This window comes from Chiloscyllium plagiosum, chromosome 9 (genome assembly GCF_004010195.1).
Source record: "Chiloscyllium plagiosum isolate BGI_BamShark_2017 chromosome 9, ASM401019v2, whole genome shotgun sequence".
Classification (NCBI taxonomy): domain Eukaryota; kingdom Metazoa; phylum Chordata; class Chondrichthyes; order Orectolobiformes; family Hemiscylliidae; genus Chiloscyllium; species Chiloscyllium plagiosum.
The window spans coordinates 101,821,908-101,842,110 of NC_057718.1; the positions used below are offsets into that span (position 1 = coordinate 101,821,908).

At 39.5% G+C, this 20,203-nt stretch overlaps 1 protein-coding gene across 5 annotated transcripts in view; it reads right to left on the reverse strand.

The window, feature by feature from the left end:
• Window positions 1-20,203, reverse strand: part of kif16ba (kinesin family member 16Ba) — a 140,818-nt gene that overhangs the window by 78,188 nt on the left and 42,427 nt on the right. For all 5 annotated transcript variants that reach the window (XR_006312617.1, XM_043696646.1, XM_043696647.1 and 2 more), the window contains exons 13-16: window positions 11,805-11,924; window positions 10,219-10,270; window positions 8,051-8,188; window positions 794-876 (exon numbers count right to left, since the gene is read on the reverse strand). Coding sequence is in view for 4 of the 5 variants with exons in the window: in XM_043696646.1 (XP_043552581.1) it covers window positions 794-876; window positions 8,051-8,188; window positions 10,219-10,270; window positions 11,805-11,924 (393 nt within the window). In the remaining variant the exon portion in view is untranslated. The remainder of the gene's footprint in view (window positions 1-793; window positions 877-8,050; window positions 8,189-10,218; window positions 10,271-11,804; window positions 11,925-20,203) is intronic.

Genomic DNA, 20,203 nt, shown 5'->3' on the forward strand with positions numbered 1-20,203 from the left:
AACGTCGAATCTCCTGTTCCCTGGATGCTGCCTGACCTGCTGTGCTGTTCCAGCAATAAAGTTTCAACATCTATCCACTCCACCCTCCTCTCTGACCTATCACCTCCATCCCCACCCCCATTCACCTATTGTACTCTATGCTACTTTCTCCCCACCCCCATCCCTCTCTCATTTATCTCTCCACCCTGTCTCTATTCCTGATGGAGGGCTTTTGCCTGAAAAATGTCGATTTTCCTGCTCCTTGGATGCTGCCTGACCTGCTGTGCTTTTCCAGCACCACTCTAGTCTAGGCTCTTCAACAAGTCTGCCCATTCTACATACGAGGTTGACTCTTCTCCGAATGGGAACACTGGCCTTGTGATAGCCACATTCCATAAAGGAATAAATTTTAAAACAAGTTATCCCAGCTGAAGTTCTCTCAATTAAAGCATATATTTAAAAATACATCATCACTGCTTACAATAGGCATCATATTGAATTCTAACCTCATTAATTAACATGTCCTGAGCATGCTTGTCAAAGCAACATCTAGCATTCCCAACCAAAACATTACCTTTCCTATATACCTCCTGATGGCTCAGTTAAGATCATCTGTCATAATAAAACTTAACAAATATGACTTAAGCTTAAACTTCTATTACCTACCAAAGAATAAGATTTAGACAGTATAACTGCATAGTGACTTAGACGACAAAGTCAAATTAAAAATAAAAATAGGACCGTGTCATTGACTCACTGAACTTGTATTTTTTCAATTTATGTAAAAGTTTAAGGTCCAAACCACACAACATACCTTCCTTTTTTCCCTGAGTTTAGCAGCTTCCTTAGGATGATTAAACCTGAACATGTTGGTTCTCCCCAGGAGTATGACAGCTCCTTTAAAAGAGGGGAGACAGAAGTTCAATTCTTTTGTTTCCCAGCATTTACCAAATACTTTGAACAGAAATTCTGTTGGTGAACATAGCTGAGTTAAGTGTAGTTTTACTAACTGACCATGGACATCACAAAATTAACAAAACCAAATGTGTTTTATTTTTAAACACAAAATAATAGCATCTGTCCTCTTCCTCAAGTTGTGTAAAGGGTAACCAACAGTTTTCAGATGAAGTAAGTATCCCAAACACAAAAAAGATTTATTTGCTGGCAAATGTCAACAATTCAAAATCAACATTATTTGGTGGCTGGAATATTGATACTTAAAATGATGGACAGCCTGCAATATAATGCCAACTGTGCATTCTTGCTTGAAGGAGGAACAGATTTGAGAGGAAAGAATACTGAAAGCGGGATTTGGAACACAAGTACATGGTACTCAATCGCATGCAGTTCATGTTTTACATAACCAAAAGATATCAAAATATGCTCAAATGGATGGAGATGAACCTGTAATTGCAAAATACAGTTTTTTTTAAAAAAGAGCTAGGAAGTAATCCTAAATCCTTCTGTCAGCAATAGGATTAGAGACAGCAAAACTGTTGAAAAATATTTTGATAAGTTATTTTCCGATCTTTTGTCAAAACAGTCCTATTAATTACACAGGCACTTTCAAAACATTGATTGAGTTGAAAGTGTTTCATAACACTGTTAAAAGCAGCTTCCCTTCTCAGTATTTAAAGCTGCTGTATACTATAGCACCCTTTCTAAAAGTAATTGTAGCTTTCCATTTTCATCACAACTTTGCCAATTAAGTTGCCAAATATTAGGATTGTGTCAATGCAATTGGGCCATGCAAATGTTGTACAGAAATCCTGTAAACTCTATTAAGTGTACTATTTAAGGAGACAATCTGTTCTCGAGATATCGCAATGCATATTGTCAATCCTCTGGATTAGACCAGCCTTATGAGATCACCAAGGAATCTAAAGATTCTTGGAGAAGAAGCAAAACATTCAAATTTTCTGGGTTAACTTTCACTCCACTCAATATGACACTAAAATTCAACAAAGATCCACTGACTTTGTCAAAAGAATTCATTTCATGTGGTTGAAATGTATTCAATCTATGTCAGCATGTTCAGAACTATTCACAGCATGAATTTAAATAAGGTTAACATGTATCCTGCAGAGCCAACTTAAAAAGAACACGAAGGATAACCTTCGCCATACTGACAAATAGTCCAGTCAATTAAAACTATTTTTAAAAAGATGGTTACTGTGCTTTGCTGTAACATTATTCATTTGAAATACTGGTGTTTGACTGGTTTGCTCTTTGATTGAATTTCGAGATGATGATAAAACTTTAGGACCAAAAGTGAAACATTCATTTTAATTTCAAACTAACAATAGAAAGACTCTCCAGGATTTGATACATTGCTAATGCAACCAAACAGGATATGGGTGATAAGAGCAGGAGAAATTCCTGGTCAGCCATGTGATGGAAAGAAAGTTGCTGCCTCTACCATCAGTAACTGGCTCTGGATTACATATACTTTCACAGGTTGGCACTGCCTCTAACAACATCTGGCCAATCAGATGGTGAGTGGTGGCTATCATAGGCACTGGAGACAGGATACTACAAGGAGCAATATGGAGACTGGATTCAAAGCTGAATCAGGGCAGCTTTGGTTAGACTCTGCTGAAGGATTTGTACAGCATTATTATGAGGCACACATGTTGGTGAGTTGTGGGTATAAATTATGATTATTGGCTCTGGGGCCCTCTGTTGCCCTTCAGCGGCCAGTAACTTGATTGTCCGAGGATGGGCAAGCCTCCTGATACCTACCCCACTACTGGTAAAATACCAGAAACATCAAGGCCATCCTATTCAATGCTCCTGTTCCCCACAATTTTTACTTTATATCTTCAGTTTTTGGAAGTGATTCCAATTTTGTTTCAATCAATTTGACTGCTGACAGCACCAATTGCGAAACACCTTCACTGATTTTACTACTCACCGTTAGCACCGAGGTACTCCTATCTCAAAATGTTCAAGTTGCCCCTCACAGCCCAAGAGTGTGATCCCATCCACTCCCTCCTCTGAAAGCCATCAACGACACACCCTTTTTGCATTAGCTCTGGCTGAATGGACTTTAATTTTTGATGTTAGTCAGTTGCATAACATGTTCCATGTTAAAATGTAGCAAGAGACTAGGAATTATGCAGTGAGTAATTCATTTTCTTATCTCTCCAATGCCTGTCCACCACCTATAGGCACAAGAGAAATGCATGATGAAATGCTGTCCACTCGTCTAATAGATTCACCTACAATAACAGTTGAAATTTGGCTACATCCAGGTCAAAGCATCCCATTTTATTGGCACCCCTTTGAACCATCTTCAACATTCATTCCCTTCATCACCAAAGCAATGTGGCTGCAGAGTCCACCATCTACTCACGCAGCAATTCATCAAAGCTCCTTCGAAAAACTTTCAAACTCGCAACCTCTACCACTAGAAAGACAAGATGGTAGACATTATGGAACTCCACCATGTACAAATTTGCTCCGAAGTCTCACACCATCCTGATCTGGAAAGATGTTTCCATCCCTTCACTGTCAGAGGGTGGGCCAAAATCCTGTTAAGTCCCTTCCTAACAGTCTGCTGAGTATCCTTACACCCCAAGCATTGCAGAAATTCAATGCAGCAACTCATCACCATCTTCTCCAGAGCCATCAGGGACGGGCAGTATGTGGCCTGACCAGTGACACTCTCATTCCAAGATTGAATAATAGTGTGCAACCACACAAGCTGCAATGGTATCACTCAGCATACAAAGGATGCCCTAGTCAGAAAAGGTAATAGCAGCACACAGGGTAAAGGATCTCCGTACTTCCATCTGCTATCAACTTCACTGTTCAACATCTCTCCAAGAATAGGAGATCGGAGCATTATATGAAAACTTGAGCATTACAGCTGGCAAAGCGAAACTACAGGAACTTTCAGAGAGGCCATGCAGATGGTAATCAGACGCAGACCTGCAACAGTCATGGTCAGCAAAAGGGTCACAGGCCGCCATACAAACTGATTAGAAAGTTGATTTTATCCGGTTCCCTAAAGAATACCACAGTGGAAGCTCTGAATGGACTGCAAGAGTGTGGCACTGATATGCATCACTGCCGCCATAGTGGCTAATGTCACAGACAAGAGTTCTTTTGCATGGGATCTGAAGGGTAGAGAAAAGTAAAATTCACAATCGCCTCCACAATTATGAAACAGTGCACTTATCCAGCAAAAAGATCTGGGTATAATGTCAACTCCTTGGAAGAAATAATAGAAAACTTTAACATTGCTCAATAGGAGCAAGACATAAATGCAAGACAGAAAGCTTTGATCAGGACTAGAACTCCAGAAACCAACTTAGAACACAAGCATAATTTTGGACAGCATGATTGAATGGACCAAAGGCATGCTGCAGCAGGAACTGTTAACTGCCTATCTTAGTTAGCTGAATAAACAGAGACTATGCAGCCGGACTGATTGGTCTGGGAACCTGAAAGGGAACCTTGGGAACGCAGGAATGTGCAAGGTCCAGATGAGTTTTCTTCAGGATTACAGTAGAAAGAACCAAATTGGAGCACTTCACGATTGTGTAAGAGATAGATAGATCAGTGTTCACAGAAACCAATGTATATTTGGTATAGAAAAGCAGAATATTGCAGATGCTGGAAATCTGAAAGTGCCAGAGAAAGAAAATCTCCCAAGTTATCACAGAATCCCCACAGTGTGGAAACTGGCCATACCCAGACCCACCCTATCCCTGTAACCTGAATTTCCCATGGCTAATCCACTTAGTCTGCACATCCCTGGATACTATGGGTAACTTAACTTGGTCAATCCACTTAACCTGCACATCTTTGGACTGTAGGAGGAAACCAGAGCACCTGGAGGAAACCCATGTAGACATGGGGAGGACATGCAAACTCCACACAGGCAGTTGCCCAAGGGTGGTATCAAACCTGGGTGTTTGGCACTGTGAGATAGCAGAGTCTAGATTAGAGAGATGCTAGAAAAGCACAGCAGTTCAGGCAGCATCCGAGGAGCGGTAAAATCGACGTTTCGGGCAAAAGCCCTTCATCGGGAATACAGGCAGAGAGTCTGAATGGCTGAAGCCTGACCCTTGAGGCTCTCTACCTGTATTCCTGATGAAGGGCTTTTGCCCGAAACGTCGATTTTACTGCGCCTCGGATGCTGCCTGAACTGCTGTGCTTTTCCAGCACCACTCTAATCTAGACTCTGGTTTCCAGCATCTGCAGTCACTGTTTTTACCACTGTGAGATAGCAGTGCTAACCATTGAGCCATCGTGGCACAGTTAACTTGAGCAACATCTGGCTAGACAAAGAACCAAGAGTTAATGCTCAAGCCAAGAATTCAGACATAAAATAGATTCTGAACCAGGGAGAGATGAGGATAGGAGAACTGCTGCCTCACAGCGCCAGAGATCCAGGTTCAATTCCCGCCTCAGGCGACCGTGTGTGTGGAGTTTGCACATTCTCCCCGTGTCTGCGTGGGTTTCCTCCGGGTGTTCTGGTTTCCTCCCACAATCCAAACAATATGCAGGTTAGGTGAACTGGCCATGCTAAATTGTCCATAGTGTCAGGTGAAGGGGTAAATGTAGGGGTATGGGTCTGGGTGGGTTGCGCTTCAGCGGGTCGGTGTGGACTTGTTGGGCCGAAAAGCTGGTTTCCACACTGTAAGTAATCTAATCTAATCTAAAAGGAAGGTCTGTGGCAGGTTTGAAGACAGGAGACAGTTCATCCTCCAGGCTAAATGAATGCAGATGGGGCAAAATAAGAATCAAACAAACAAAAAGATGTGCCAAGAGCTACCACTGACTGATAGTGGAAAACACCACTTGCAACAAAAAGAAAGCAAACTGAGGATAGAGCTTACATATGAAATTGCGGAATTCAATGCTGATTAAGTCCAAAATGCTGTAAAAGGTTCCTACCATGTAAATTTGACCAGATGCAGCAGCGCATCCTTCATAGAGAAAAGATGGTAATGCCTTCAACAGAGAAAAAGATTTTTAATCATAATTCTGCTCTAATATTGACATAATGTAATTGCAAGGGCCCCGACTACAATGCTACATAAAGCTGGTACAATGCATGTACAAAATAAACACTACATGTAGTGTTCTGATGAAGTCATTAGTATTGAAACATTAGCTTGCTCTCTCTCCATGGATGCTGCCTGATTGCTGGGATTTACAGCATTGTTTGTTTTCAGTACAGATTCCAGCATCTGCAGTAATTTGCTTGTAGGTTACGTTGGAGCTGTTCAGAACTTTGGTTGCACCACAGCTAGTACTGTGTACAGTTTTGGTCACCACACTGTGAGAAGGATGTGACTGCACTGGAGGGGATGCAAAGCAGATTCACCAGGATGTTGCTGGGATATTTCAGCTATGATAAAAAGCTGGATAAGCTTGGGTTGTTTTCTTTAGAGAAGAGAAGGCTGCGGCGGGGGGACACCAAATGTAAGTGCATAAAGATTATGAGGGTCAGACAGGGTGGATAGAAAGCAGCTGTACTCCTTAGTCAAAAAGATAAACAATGAGGGGATAACATTTTGAAGTGAAAGGAGGTTTTGAGGAAAAACATTTTCACCCAGAGGGTGATTGTTACCCGGAATGCAATGACTGAGAGGATAGATGAGGCAGGAAACCTCATAACCTTCAAAAAGTACTTGGATGAACTGTCAACTACCGTAACACAGTACTTTTGGCAGAACAGACTCAATGAGCGAAAGGATCTCTTCTGTACAGTATGATTCATTCGGGCTTGTTGTTTCCATAACTATTGCATCAAATACAGGAAAAGAAAAAATGTATGATGTAATAACTTTGAACTAGAGTATGCCACAAGACAATTAATAAGAAGAAAGGTCATTAACTTTGCTCTCCCCCTTATTATGGCCCAACATCATCCTTAAGTGATTCTGGCAATTTTCCTCAACAATCCTGAATTCAACTGACCTTTCTGTATGTAGGAGAACTTTGCATTGTCATCTTAAAATTTAAACTTTTACGATCTCATTTTAATCCATTTCTCATAATTTAGTTGATGCAATGCTGAAGGAATCTTCTTTTCCATGTCGTTTGCTGCTGTTCTCATTTAATAAGCTTCCATTTTTCTATCCTTTGCTCAAATTCAGCCCAGTGACATTAGACAATAGCCACAGTGACTCGTCCCAAAAGTACTTTCATAGAATCCTTACAATGCAGCTCAAGGCCATTCAGCCCATTGAGTTCTGCACCAACCCTCTGAAGAGCATCCCACCTAGACCAACTCCACCACCCTGCCTTTACCATGGCTAATCCACCGGCCTGCACATCCCTCGTCACTACAGGGCAAGTTACCATGGCAAATCCACCTAACTTTCAGCTCTTGACTTAGAACCCTTACCCTTAAGATGTATAACTGAAGGCGTGTTTGGGCCAGAGCATTAAACCATGTTTTCATGATTTTCTCTGGCTTGCAGGTTGCTGCCTAGATCAGGAAGAGATGGTGGTGTTGTAGTAATCCACAAAATACAATCAAGTAATCAAGCCCAAGAAAATGCTCTGAGCAAAAGAGTTCAAACTGCGCTGCAGCAGCTGGTGGAATTTAAATTCAATTGATGAATCTCAAATATAATAGCTATACATCGGTGATCGTGATCATTACAATCATTGATCGTTGTAAAAACCATCTAATTCAGAGAATGAAATTTGCTGTTCTTACCCAGTCTGGCCTACATACTGCCCAGGCACACAGTAATGTGGTTAATCCCTAAATGCACTCTCAAATAGGCCTAGCAAGCCAGACAGTTCAAGGGTAATTAGGCAACAAACAGATGTGGACAACAAATGTTGGCCTTGCCAGTGACGCCCTCATCATTGATTAATGTCTTGTGTGAAGTAATTATTAAGAAACCATACTTCTTCAAATCATGATTTGGAGATGCCGGTGTTGGACTGGGGTGTACAACGTTAAAAAATCACACAATACCAGGTTATAGTCCAACCAACTAATAAAGGAGCAGCACTCCGAAAGCTAGTGCTTCCAATTAAACCTGTTGGACTATAACCTGATGTTGTGTGATTTTTAACTTTCTTCAAATCAGATTACCTTGGTTTAGCTGAGTAGCTTCTTCAATGTGATTTCCATTGACTGAGCACTGTGCGCCATTCAGTGGTATTACAGTTACTTTGTTATTGAGGTTTTCAAAGATACAGTGTTCACTTTCGAGGTCAAGACCATGGAGAACTGCAAGACAAAATGGTAAATACAAAGACTATGTCTCACTAACTTTTGCTTCAACAGATAGTTCTCATCATTTTCAGAGTAAATACTCCAGTGGTCCAAGACACTCGGTTTACTCTGAATAGTACATTAATTTTATGCAAGGACAAGTCGTAGGATCAACAATGAAATGGCCATAAATCAATCAAACTTAGACAGAATTAGTCCCAAGTTTACAATATAAATTTGGAAAAACAAATCTATTGATATCGTAGTGTGTTGTAACAAGGATAAACAGTGAAGGAATAAGTCTTTCAAAACATCCCAGGAGAAAAACATCTAACATGCATGAGAGATTCAAAACAAACAAAATGTAAATGAAATATTCCTACCAACGATTGGTATTCATACTGCACTTTTAATGAAGTAAAATGTCCCACTGGAAAACGTGAATAGCAAACCAAAAGAGTAAGGTTAGGAATTACTAAAGGTTAGTTCAATAGATTGGTTGTAAAAAAGGGTCTTGGAGCAAAAGAAATAGGTAAAAATAAACTGTAATTTATGCCGAGACATCCAGAGTATGGACTGGTAAAAAGTAGCTAAAGACACAATTGCCAATGGTGAAGTTATGGCAGAATCACAAGAACCAAGTTAGAGAAATACAGAATTTCAATAGCTCAGGGATGGAGGTGCTCTTGTCTAGGAGTCACAAAATAGGTAGTGTTCAGGTATAGCAAGTAATTAAGAAAGCTATTGGAATAGTATACTTTATTACAAAAGAACTGAACATAAAAGTAAGGATTTTATGCTAATTATACAGGACAGTGGTGAGACCACACCTCAAATACTGTATGCAGCTTTGGTCTTCTGTCTGAAGGACTAATTGAAATATGTTAGAGGTGATTAGCTAGATTGATACCTGAATGAGGAAAAGGTTGAACAGATAGGACTTGCTTTCACTGGAAGTTAGAACAGTGAGGGGTGACTTGATTGAATTACAAAAGATCCTGGACTATGTGGGATGTGGAAATTACGTTGCCTTGTTGACAATGCAGAGCGAGATTTCAAATTAGGATTAATCTTTTAGGAGCGAGATCATAGGATATTTTTCCTGTCTCAAAAGGTTGACAGACTTTGGAACACTCTCCCTCAGGTTGGTGGAGGCAGGGTCATTGAATATTAAAGCACAGGCAGTTAGATTTTTGATGGGCAGGGAAATCAAAGGCTATCTGAATAGATTAGAATAAGAAATGCAAAACACACATATCTGCCAGAATCGTACTGAATGGAGGAGCAGACTTGAGGTGCCAAATGGCCTTTTTAAAAAATTCACTTATGGGAGGTGGGCATCACTGGCCAGTACTTATCACCTATCCCTGATTTTCTACGAGGACAGTTGCAAGTCAACCATGTTGCTGTGGCACTGTAGTCACACAAGACCAAGTAAAGATGCCAGGACATTAGCAAACAATATCCTAAATCTTTTCCATCGAATTGGAATTCCACTGACTGCCATGTTGGGATTCGAACCGCCAACCCCAAACCCCCCCCACCCCCGCGCCGAGCATTAGCCTGGGATTCTGGAGAGATTAATGGAGATGAAAAGTGTTTTACAAATTGCATTGCATTCAAGAGTGATGATCCAGACAATCAAAGGCATGGCTAACAACACTGAAGCTATTAAAATAGGAGATGTACAAAAAAGCAAAATTGGAGCGAAAGCAAGAGATCTTAGGTGGCAGAGTTGGAGGATGTTACAAAGGTAGGGAGTGTTGAGGTAAGAATAAGGACAAATGTTACAGAGAAATTTGCAAACAAGAATAATTTTAATATTGAGCTTCTGCTAGACCGTAGGTTGGTGATCTCAGGTGATAGTTGCATCTATATGGCACAAGTTAGGACTTGGGCAGTAGTGCTTCTGATTCACTCATCTGATGTAAATTGGAAGAATTGAGGCTGGTCTGAAGAGCACTGGAAAAGCTAAAAGTGCAAAGGTAACAAAAATTTCCTGAGATGTTGGAATGCTAGGCGTTAAGGGAAATAGATGAACTAACCAATGTCTTGCTCTGTAGTGGCATCTTCTCGTCCAACGTAGGTCTTGCCCTCCTATTAAAAGAAAGGTCAGTTACAGCTAAAAGAAAAAATAAATCAACAGAATGATCAAGTTCATAAACCTTAGTAAAACATCTGATCATTCTATGTTTTAGAACCTATATAATCAAAACCTTCAAGTATGGAATACAGAACTAATAATGATACATTACGGAGTTACAATAAATGTAGTTACTTAGATTCACAGTTAAAACAGGTCAAACTGATCTAACCCGAAACTCATTTTGTTGAGGTTTTTATTGTCTCTATTTGTTTCTCAAACAAACACTCATGAAACAAAACTAAAACATTGCTAAAAGGGGACACAAAAGTTGAAGTCTTTATCTTACACTCGTCTAGACTAGAGCACAAGAAACCAAACTTAGAAAAGAAACAATTTGTCTGGTACGAGTAAAGGAGGTTGACTGAATGGACTACAGTTGACACATAGATGGGGTAGGAACTGTTAATTATCCATCTTAGTTAGCTGTTTAAACTCAGGCCATGCAGGAAGGCTCTGACTGAACATAGAACAATACAGCACAGTACAGGCCCTTCAGCCCTCGATGATGCGCCGGCCTTTTATCCTACTCTAAGATCAAGAGAAAGTGAGGACTGTCGATGCTGGAGATCAGAATCGAAAAGCACTGGAAAAGCACAGCAGGTCAGGTATAATCCGAGGAGCAGGACAGTTGATATTTCAGGCATAAGCCCTTCAGGAAGCTGAGACGTCGACTCTTCTGCTCCTTGGATGCTGCCTGACCTACTGTGCTTTTCCAGCGCCTCACTTTTTGACTATACTCTAAGATCAGACTAAACTACATACCCTTCATTATACTGTCTTCCATGTGCTTATCCAAGAGCCGCTTAAATGTCCCCAGTGTATCTGACTCCACTACCACCGCTGGCAGTGCATTCCACGCATGCTTCACTCTCTCCATAAAGAACCTATCTTTGACATTTCCCCTAAACCTTCCTCCAATTACCTTAAAATTGTAATTGTGATATGCATTTCCACCATGGGAAAAAGTCTCTGGCTATCCACTCGATCTATGCCTCTCAATACCATGTACACCTCTATCAGGTCAGAGCATTGCCATGGATAATGCATAGTATTTTAAAAATTACATGTACTATACATTGCTTTTTAAAAACAAATGCACCAAAGATGTCTAGTTCTTCACTGGCACATTCAGAATGTTAGCAGAAAAAACCCTATTTCATCATTGAGTGTTATTACATAAAACTGTTTTGGTATTTGTATTTCCAATCAATAAAACTCATGTTTATTTATTTCGCCGCAAGGAGTTTCTGATACTTTCCTGTACTTAATGTTTTTTGAGCAAATCCTCATTCTGGTTAAAAAATACATTTGCTCTTGGACTTTGAACACAAGATCATCTGTCATACCTAGCTAATCCGAGAAGTTATGCTTCCTGCTACATTTTAACTTACAGCGCAGCAAAATAGTTTGTACTTTTAAAAGGTCAGGTTTGACCTTTCAATTTGATCAAAATAACACTGCCTAGATGACACAAAACATTCTTACCTTAAGATGATACAAAATAATTCCAGTACTAAGTAAGTCATCATCAATACCAATCAAATGAGGTAACTCTGAATCCAAAACCACACCAACTCCTTCTTTTCGAAGGGCTAAGGTTTCTTCCTAAAATAAAAAAGAAGACTAAATGCTAGAACCTAGAAAAGTTGTAAAACAAAGAGTGCATATATGTTAATAAGAGGACAAATCAAAAAATACTTCATTAATAACAAGACCTGTTACGTATACACCATGTCACATCCAATTACCAACAAAATGATAAGAGACACTCCTGTGTCAAATTTGCAGCTACTCAGTCAAATTTACCTCAGTAAATGCAGCTGGGTTTCAAATTTCATATCCATAAAAAAAATAATACATCAGAACTTAACTGAGATGGAACATGACAAGCAAAGCATAGCAAGCAGGAAAATAAACTATCATATCAGCAATTTAAAACATACGACAGTGTTACAAGGCAATAAATGAAACTGAGTTATACAATTTAAGTTTTGATGAAGGGAATACTTGTAACAGCACCTGCCTTTGAAGGCTTAAGGCTACATGAGAACTCAGGGTTTCAAGATCATGCCGGCTTCCAGAGTATCACAAGACGACACTAAAGCGAACATGTCAAAATTAAAAATATTAGGACAAATCTTACTGGGGGAAAAATCTAGGTTAACGACACACTATTAAACTATCAATTATTAGCAAAGTTAGGGATCATGGGACACAGTGAATTGGGAATTTCCAGAATAGGACTATAAGACCATAAGAAACAAGAACAGGAATAGGCTGTTCAGCCTGAGCCTGCTCAGTCATTCAATAGGATTATGGCTGAGCTGACATTCCTGATGTCCACTTTCTTGCGTTTTCCCTATAACCCTCTATTTCCCTTATGATCAAGAATTTATCTATCACTAGTCATAGACTCTCCCACAAGGGGAAACATCCTCTCAGCATTTACTCTGTCAAGGCCCTTAACAATCCTGTGTGTTTCAATCAGGTCACCTCTCAATCCAGCAGAGTCCCAACCTGTTTAGTCATTGCTCATAAGACAGCTCCTCTGCACCTCATGAATCTTCTCTGAATGACCTTCAACAATACCTTTCGTTAAATAAGCAGACCAAAATTATCAAAGTACACCTGATGTGATCTCACCAGTAAGTGGTACAGTTGCAGTTGCAAATCCCCTGAAATAAGAACCAACATTCCATTAGTGTTCCTGATTACCTGCTGTCCCTATATGCTTGTTTTCTATGTATGTGCACAAGCATTCAAGTTCTTTTGGGTTGCAGTCTTTTGCAATTTTTCTCTATTTAAATAATATCCTTTTATTTTGCTCTCTTTTTCAAAATGAGTAATTTTCCCACATTATATTCCATGTGCCAACTTCTTGTCCTCACTTAAACTATTCATATCTCTCTAAACTGTTTGTATCTCTCTTGCAACTTGCCTTACCACCATTTTTGTCTGCAAATTTGGCTACAATACATTCCCTTCCTTCCTCCAAGTCATTTATATTGTAAACAGTTGCTGTTTGATTTACAGTACATTTGCTTTGCACAAAGAGAAAGCTGCAGCCTTTGAGATTTTGCTGGATTAGTACATTAGTTGCCAAATAAACTCTCCATAAAAAAGTTAGGGCTGGGGAGTAACATTGTCTTATCAGTATGGATGTTTACAATCATTAATGCAGCGTCAATGAATCTCTCTGCAGTTATCAATTTGCACTTACAGCTAGCTACAGCACAAATTACACATGAGCTGCAGGATGTAGGGTGAAGTCGAAGAGTGCACAATGTGAGATGGCCCATTTATGCAAGATTTGGCTCACTAAAATTGGATCATTTAAAAAATTTCCTGTTACGTTTTCATTTTATAACTCAATACAGCATGTGAGAATCTGAATATTTGGGTTTTTTCCAAAATAAATATTTGAATAACATAAACATTGTCTAAAAATTATAGAAGCATTCAGTAATCCAAGTGTAAATGAAGACTTGGACAGAATTCCATTAACAGTTTCATATGAACATAGTGGCAGATGTAGGCCTTTCAGCCCCTTAAATATGCTTTTCCATTCTAGATTATTGATGGTCAATGTCATATTCTCATGCCATCCCTATACCTTGATGTCATTAATAATAGCAATCTCTTGCTGTCTTGGACTGATTCAATAACTGAGGTTGCACAATCCTCCGGGGTAGAAAATGCCACGGATTCACTACTCTCAGTGATGAGGTTCCTCCTCATCGGAGCCCTAGATGGCTTGCCTTTTATTATCAGACTCTCGCCGCCAGCTCTAAACTCCACAACCAGGTGAAACACCTTTTCTATATCCACCCTGTCTATCACTAAGAATGTTTAAAGTTTCTATGAGATGATCTTTAATTCTAGAAAATGAAGACCTAGTCTTCTCATAGGAAGTCTAGCTATCCATTCGAGTGCATTACCACCAATGCACTTTAATTTTATTAGGATAAAATGTGGGATTTTATCAAAAAGTCTTCTGAAAATCCAAATACACCATTGGTTCCTCCCAACTGATTCTTCTCATAACAAACTCAGGTTTATTAATTAATCATTTCTCATTGCATAATATTATATCCAAAATAGTCTGTTCCCTGGTTGGTTCCTCAACATATTGTTTAGTAATATCACTTCAGTATTAAAAAGCAGGGAAAAATGTCAATGCATGGATTTGACAGACAAGAATACTATCTACAAATTGAATTTTTTCTTTAAAAGCAACTACTTTTATCCTCAAAACAAAATCTTTAACCGAACATTCAAAATTGGTTGCAGATATTATGTCTCTGTGTGCAAGACTTAGGATTACTGGATCCATTTCATCTTTGTCACATTTGCTTTTATGCAAAACAGTTCAGAACGAAATACAGAACTCTAAGTAAAAACAGAGATCTGCGATCATCTACCACTTGCAGAAACTTCTTTCAAAAGCAGTTCTCACCCAGAATGAGCCAGTAGGTGACAAGCTGCAAATCTTGAGGACAAGAAAGCAGAATCACTGGGAACTTGGTCAAAAGCAGAAGGGAGGAGGAGATATAAGCCAGAGTGGACTTCATAATGATGCTGCTGTCAATGAGCTCCAGCAAATTTATTACAGTACTAAGCAAAGATTTAAACTAAGTGGGACAATATTATGTACATCAACTGGCCTAGTAAGAAGTCTGAAACCAAAACACAGTTTCAAAAGAAGGTCCAGACTTGCAATTACTCACCAAACATTACAACTTTAACACATCTCCATGATGTTTACTTGTTTCCCAACTAACAGCCGCTTTAGGGCTTATAGGGAGTAATACCTTAAAGTCATAAGACATAGGAACAGGTATGGGTCGCTCAGGCCCTCAAGCCTACTCCAAATCAATAGGATCACAGCTGATCTGATCCTCATGTCCATTTTCCTGCCCTTTCCCCATAACTCTCTATTCCCTGACTGATCAAGAATCTATCTTATCCTTAAATATACACAAGGACTTCACTTTTGTGGTTCACTGTAGCAAAGAGTTCCAAAGACACACAATCCAAAGAAAAAATTCTTCCTTAACTGTCTGAACTTGGTACCCCTTATTTCCAAGATGAAGGTCATGGCATTTTTTTTAAACTGTATTTCAAACATTGAACACCTGCAGTATTCAAGCAGCATACCAATCAAACTTTGTCCAGACATTCATATATAATCATCTATCAATGTGAATTCAGTAAATAAAATGAGACAGCTGAATGAATGAAAGAGATGAAATTAAAGTATGTCAGATGCTGGTATACACAGGGTCTTCTCATCTTGGCAAATGTCAAAACAAATAGGAGTTCTACTTCATCATGAAAACAGTGGTAGGCAGGTAATCTGCATCAAACAAAAAGCAATAATTGTTTCATTGGAAGTATGAGACCAATCTGTAGTTTGAAAAGTAGGTTTTTGATCACATGCACATTTCAGACCAAGTTTAAACAAAAACAAACTGAAGACTAAAACCACTGGCTTAGGAAGGACATGTATTACTTGTACTAAAAAAAGCCTGCCTGATTTAAAATATGATCCCACTTTCACAGATGTTACAAAATAAGTGTAGATTAGATTACCTACAGATTAGATTACCTACAGTGTGGAAACAGGCCCTTCGGCCCAACAAGTCCACACCGACCCGCCGAAGTGCAACCCACCCATACCCCTACACCTAACACTACGGGCAATTTAGCATGGCCAATTCACCTGACCTGCACATCTTTGGACTGTGGGAGGAAATCGGAGCACCCGGAGAAAACCCACGCAGACACGGGGAGAATGTGCAAACTCCACAGTCAGTCGCCTGAGGCAGGAAATGAACCCGGGTCTCTGGCGCTGTGAGGCAGCAGTGCTAACCACTGTGTCACCGCGCCGCCCACCAAAGTGGAGTGGACAAAAATCTCAAACTAGTGAACTGCTGATGAACCACCACAATGACTGATGATATTCTCTGCGCCTGTTAATGGACTGCTATCAGATACGGTTACAGCATCTCAACACTCATTACAAATGGGATTTTTAAAAAAAACATTTCATATTAAGAAAATGAGATCAATGATATAGCACCGAAAGCCTAGGAAAACATATTTTCATTACATGCCTTTTACCTTTACCAATGCTTTAGGCTATATCACCCTCATTTATCACAGGAACCCATTAGAGAATCTGTTTGAAGTTTAGATGAGAAAAACTCAAACATTTCTGTAAATAGCTCACCGCATAAAAGCAGATGCTGCGATTTTAAAACCACACCAGTATCAATTATACTTTAAAATGTATGTGATTTTAAGAAGCAGCTGTAGCATCTAAAAATCCATCGGCAAATGTAAAAGAAGTTACTGAAGTAACACAGGAAAATTACATACTAAAAACCTTAAATCTGGTTAATATATTTTCTGATCTTTTAACTGCAGTAATTTGCAAACAAAATATTCATACAAAATGTTTTTCTAGAAGCTTTTACACAAGATTAAATTTTTTCCCAGGGTTAACGATGTTTTATATCCAATAATTCAACACCCAAATTAAAAACATTGTTTAAAAAAAAATCAATGGATGGTGAGATTTCTTAACAGATACACTTTTAAACACATCAAATGTGTGGCATTTAGCAATCATTAGGTAGCTTTATGTTTAACCCCACAACAAGCTGAGAATTCCCATGCTAGCCTTGCATAAGTCAGCCACAAAGATATTTGAAGGGGGTCACATATTTAAAACAAAATTGCCGTAAACACAATAAAAATTTTGCAAGATGTCAGACATTTTCCTAATATCAGCATATCTTGTGAAGTATACCACTGGATAATGGAATGCACAAAATTAAATATTTACTTATTTTTAGAAACTAGGTCTCATTTGGTGTCAGAATTTCTGACAAAAGTTTACCAGCCTGACATGTAAACCAGGTCCTCTCCATGATTGCGGCTAGACCAGATAACTATTTCCAGCAACTGTCTTTAATTTCAGTTTCCTAGCATTTGCAGTGTTTTACATCCATCTCTTATCTGGTCAAACCTTTCTCTTGAAGTTGAAACAAATTCACAATGCACATCTGTTTCACTAATTAACAGCCCTTGGGGTAATATGGGACGAGTGGGTGTTCATAATAAGAAACAAATTGAAGGAATGGAGGTGGTGGTTTTTAACCTACATAATTGACACCCACTCAGACGTCTACATAAAATGAACTTTACCCTGTTATAAAATAAGATCAGTGGCAAAGAAGCTGCCCCCGCAAGTTATTAGGCAAACCTTTCTTCATTATAAGTAGTCTGGAGCAATCTGAATAAATTCATGTTATTATCTTAAATAGGTTATCAGTTGGGAACTGCTGCATTAACATGAAAGCATATACCCTCTCCTCCCAAAGCTACAAGCAAGAAAATTCAATAAATTTCTGAGTCAACCGGAAGGAAGGGCTCAGTCCAGTACGGTGAAGGAGGAAGCAATGGACCATTTGCTCTGAATCACAATCTCAATACACAGGCAGTGCGTTACAAATGAACTAAGAAAAGGGCAAGTCAGATGAATTTTCATCACTGTGGGAAAATCAAAAAGTTAAAGTGAATGGATTATATTGGAAAAAGCCATTTGTAAACAAACAGTGAAACAACTGGTGGAACAGACTTAGAATTTAGTTATTATATACACATTATTCCTGATAGGATGTGGTGATGTCAATGAGTAAGAAGCTTTAGAACTGGTTCTGAAAGGTCACTGGACTCTAAACATTAACTCTGCTTTCTCTCCACAGATGCTGCCAGACTGACTGAGTTGCTCCAGCAATTTCATTTTTGTTACAAATACTTTAGAAATGTATTTTCTATTTGTAAGAGTCAAAATGCAAGCAAAAAAGAACAATGGAATAATGACTACATAAATGGTTCCAATAATGCTAACTGAGTGATAAATATTGGTTAAGACACCAAAATGAGCTTCCCACTTCTTCAAGCTTAATGATATGGAATCTTTTACATCAACCCAAGGTGACTAATGAGGCCTCAATTTAACATCTCATCCAAAAGATTGTAGCTCCAATAGCTGAACTCGAATCAAATGCTTATTTTGCATGGAGGGTTGCTCAATAAAACTGACCATCCATCCTGATTCCATCAAGTTACAAAAATTATTTATTAAAAACCATTTCATCTACAACACTGGCTCCATCAATTTATCTGATGCTCACCAAATCAGCATCAATTGATTATTAAACCTCAGAATGCAGGTTGCTCATCTGATTTGTTTTATAATATATCTGGTGAGAGGACTTCAAGATCCTTATCTTCACTTTTAGTTCCAAAGCTTATTTCATTCAAGCTTAACTCAGCTATTTGTCCCAACATGCAGCCTCTACCTCTCAGCTTCCATTGCTCAATGGCCATTAGTCCTTTATACTTTAGAATGTGATCTCTAAATTGCTCTGTTCTGTCATCCTTTGAAAACCTTTGGTTTCACTGTGCCCGAGATCCATAACCGTTTCAATATCCTTTCAAATTGAGTCGACCTTTAGAAATACAAATAAAATCTCTTGCATTTGCATAAATCCTTGTTATGTATATTCTACAATACACAGAGCATTTGGCTCAACTTATCCTTGCCACATTTTACATTTCTCACAGTTCTCCTATCACCCTTCCCCAACTATCAGACACGCCCCCCCCCCCCCCCCCCACGCTCACCCGCTTGCTTCCCATTTCCAACATCCTTTAATCATCATCCTTTAGATGGTTCTATAATATTCGACTCAATTACTGCCTGTGCTATCAATTTGCACACTATCACCATTCTCAAGTAAACTTCTTCTGGTGATTTCTTGACTATGTTCTATTGATCATTTCCAGTTCTGTTCTATTATCTCATTGTGCTTTGTATGGTATGATCTGCCTGTACTCACGCAAAACAAAAAACTTTTCACTGTACCTGTGACAATAATGAAATCAAAAAACCTCATGCATGGTCTACTCCAGCAAAACATTGTGTGCATCTTTAAAAATCACAGTATCTCACAGCCTTCTCTAGAAATAAGCAAACTAGACTGCCCATCCCCACAAACACATTCACATCTAAGTTTGGTATCATCAATTTAAATCTTTTTTGCATCCTCGCCACTGTCCCTATATCTATGTTGGTAATATAAGGAACAAAATGGTGCACAGGACTCTGTGATCTAACCAAGTTTCTATGCAAGTTTTTTTATAATTCATCAAATTGCACTGTTGTGATATAGGAAAAGGAGGTAGCCAATTTGCACACAACTTTCTCCAATAGAAATATAAAAAAGGCCAGCCAATCAACATCACATAGTAGACTAAGGGATTAACACTGGCCAAAGCGTCAAGGAGAACGTTGCTGGCTGTTCCTTCTTGGTGCCATGGGATCTTTAACATTCACCCGCAAGGAATAACCACCTCAACCTGTCGACCCCCCTCCCCCACTCCAACCTCTCACCCTCACAACGCGCAGCCCTCCAATCCCTCTGCTCTAATCCCAACCTCACCATTAAGCCAGCGGATAAAGGGGGCGCAGTGGTAGTCTGGCGTACTGACCTCCACGCCGCTGAAGCCAAACGCCAACTCGAGGACACCTCCTCCTCCTCCCCCTCGACCATGACCCCACCCCCCTTCACCAAACCATCATCTCCCAGACCATACAGAACCTCATCACCTCAGGAGATCTCCCATCCACAGCTTCCAACCTCCTAGTCCGGGAACCCCACACTGCCCGGTTCTACCTCCTTCCCAAGATCCACAAGCCTGACCACCCTGGCCGACCCATTGTCTCAGCATGCTCCTGCCCCACTGAACTCAACTCTACCTACCTCGACACTGTCCTATCCCCCCTAGTCCAGGAACCCCCCACATACGTT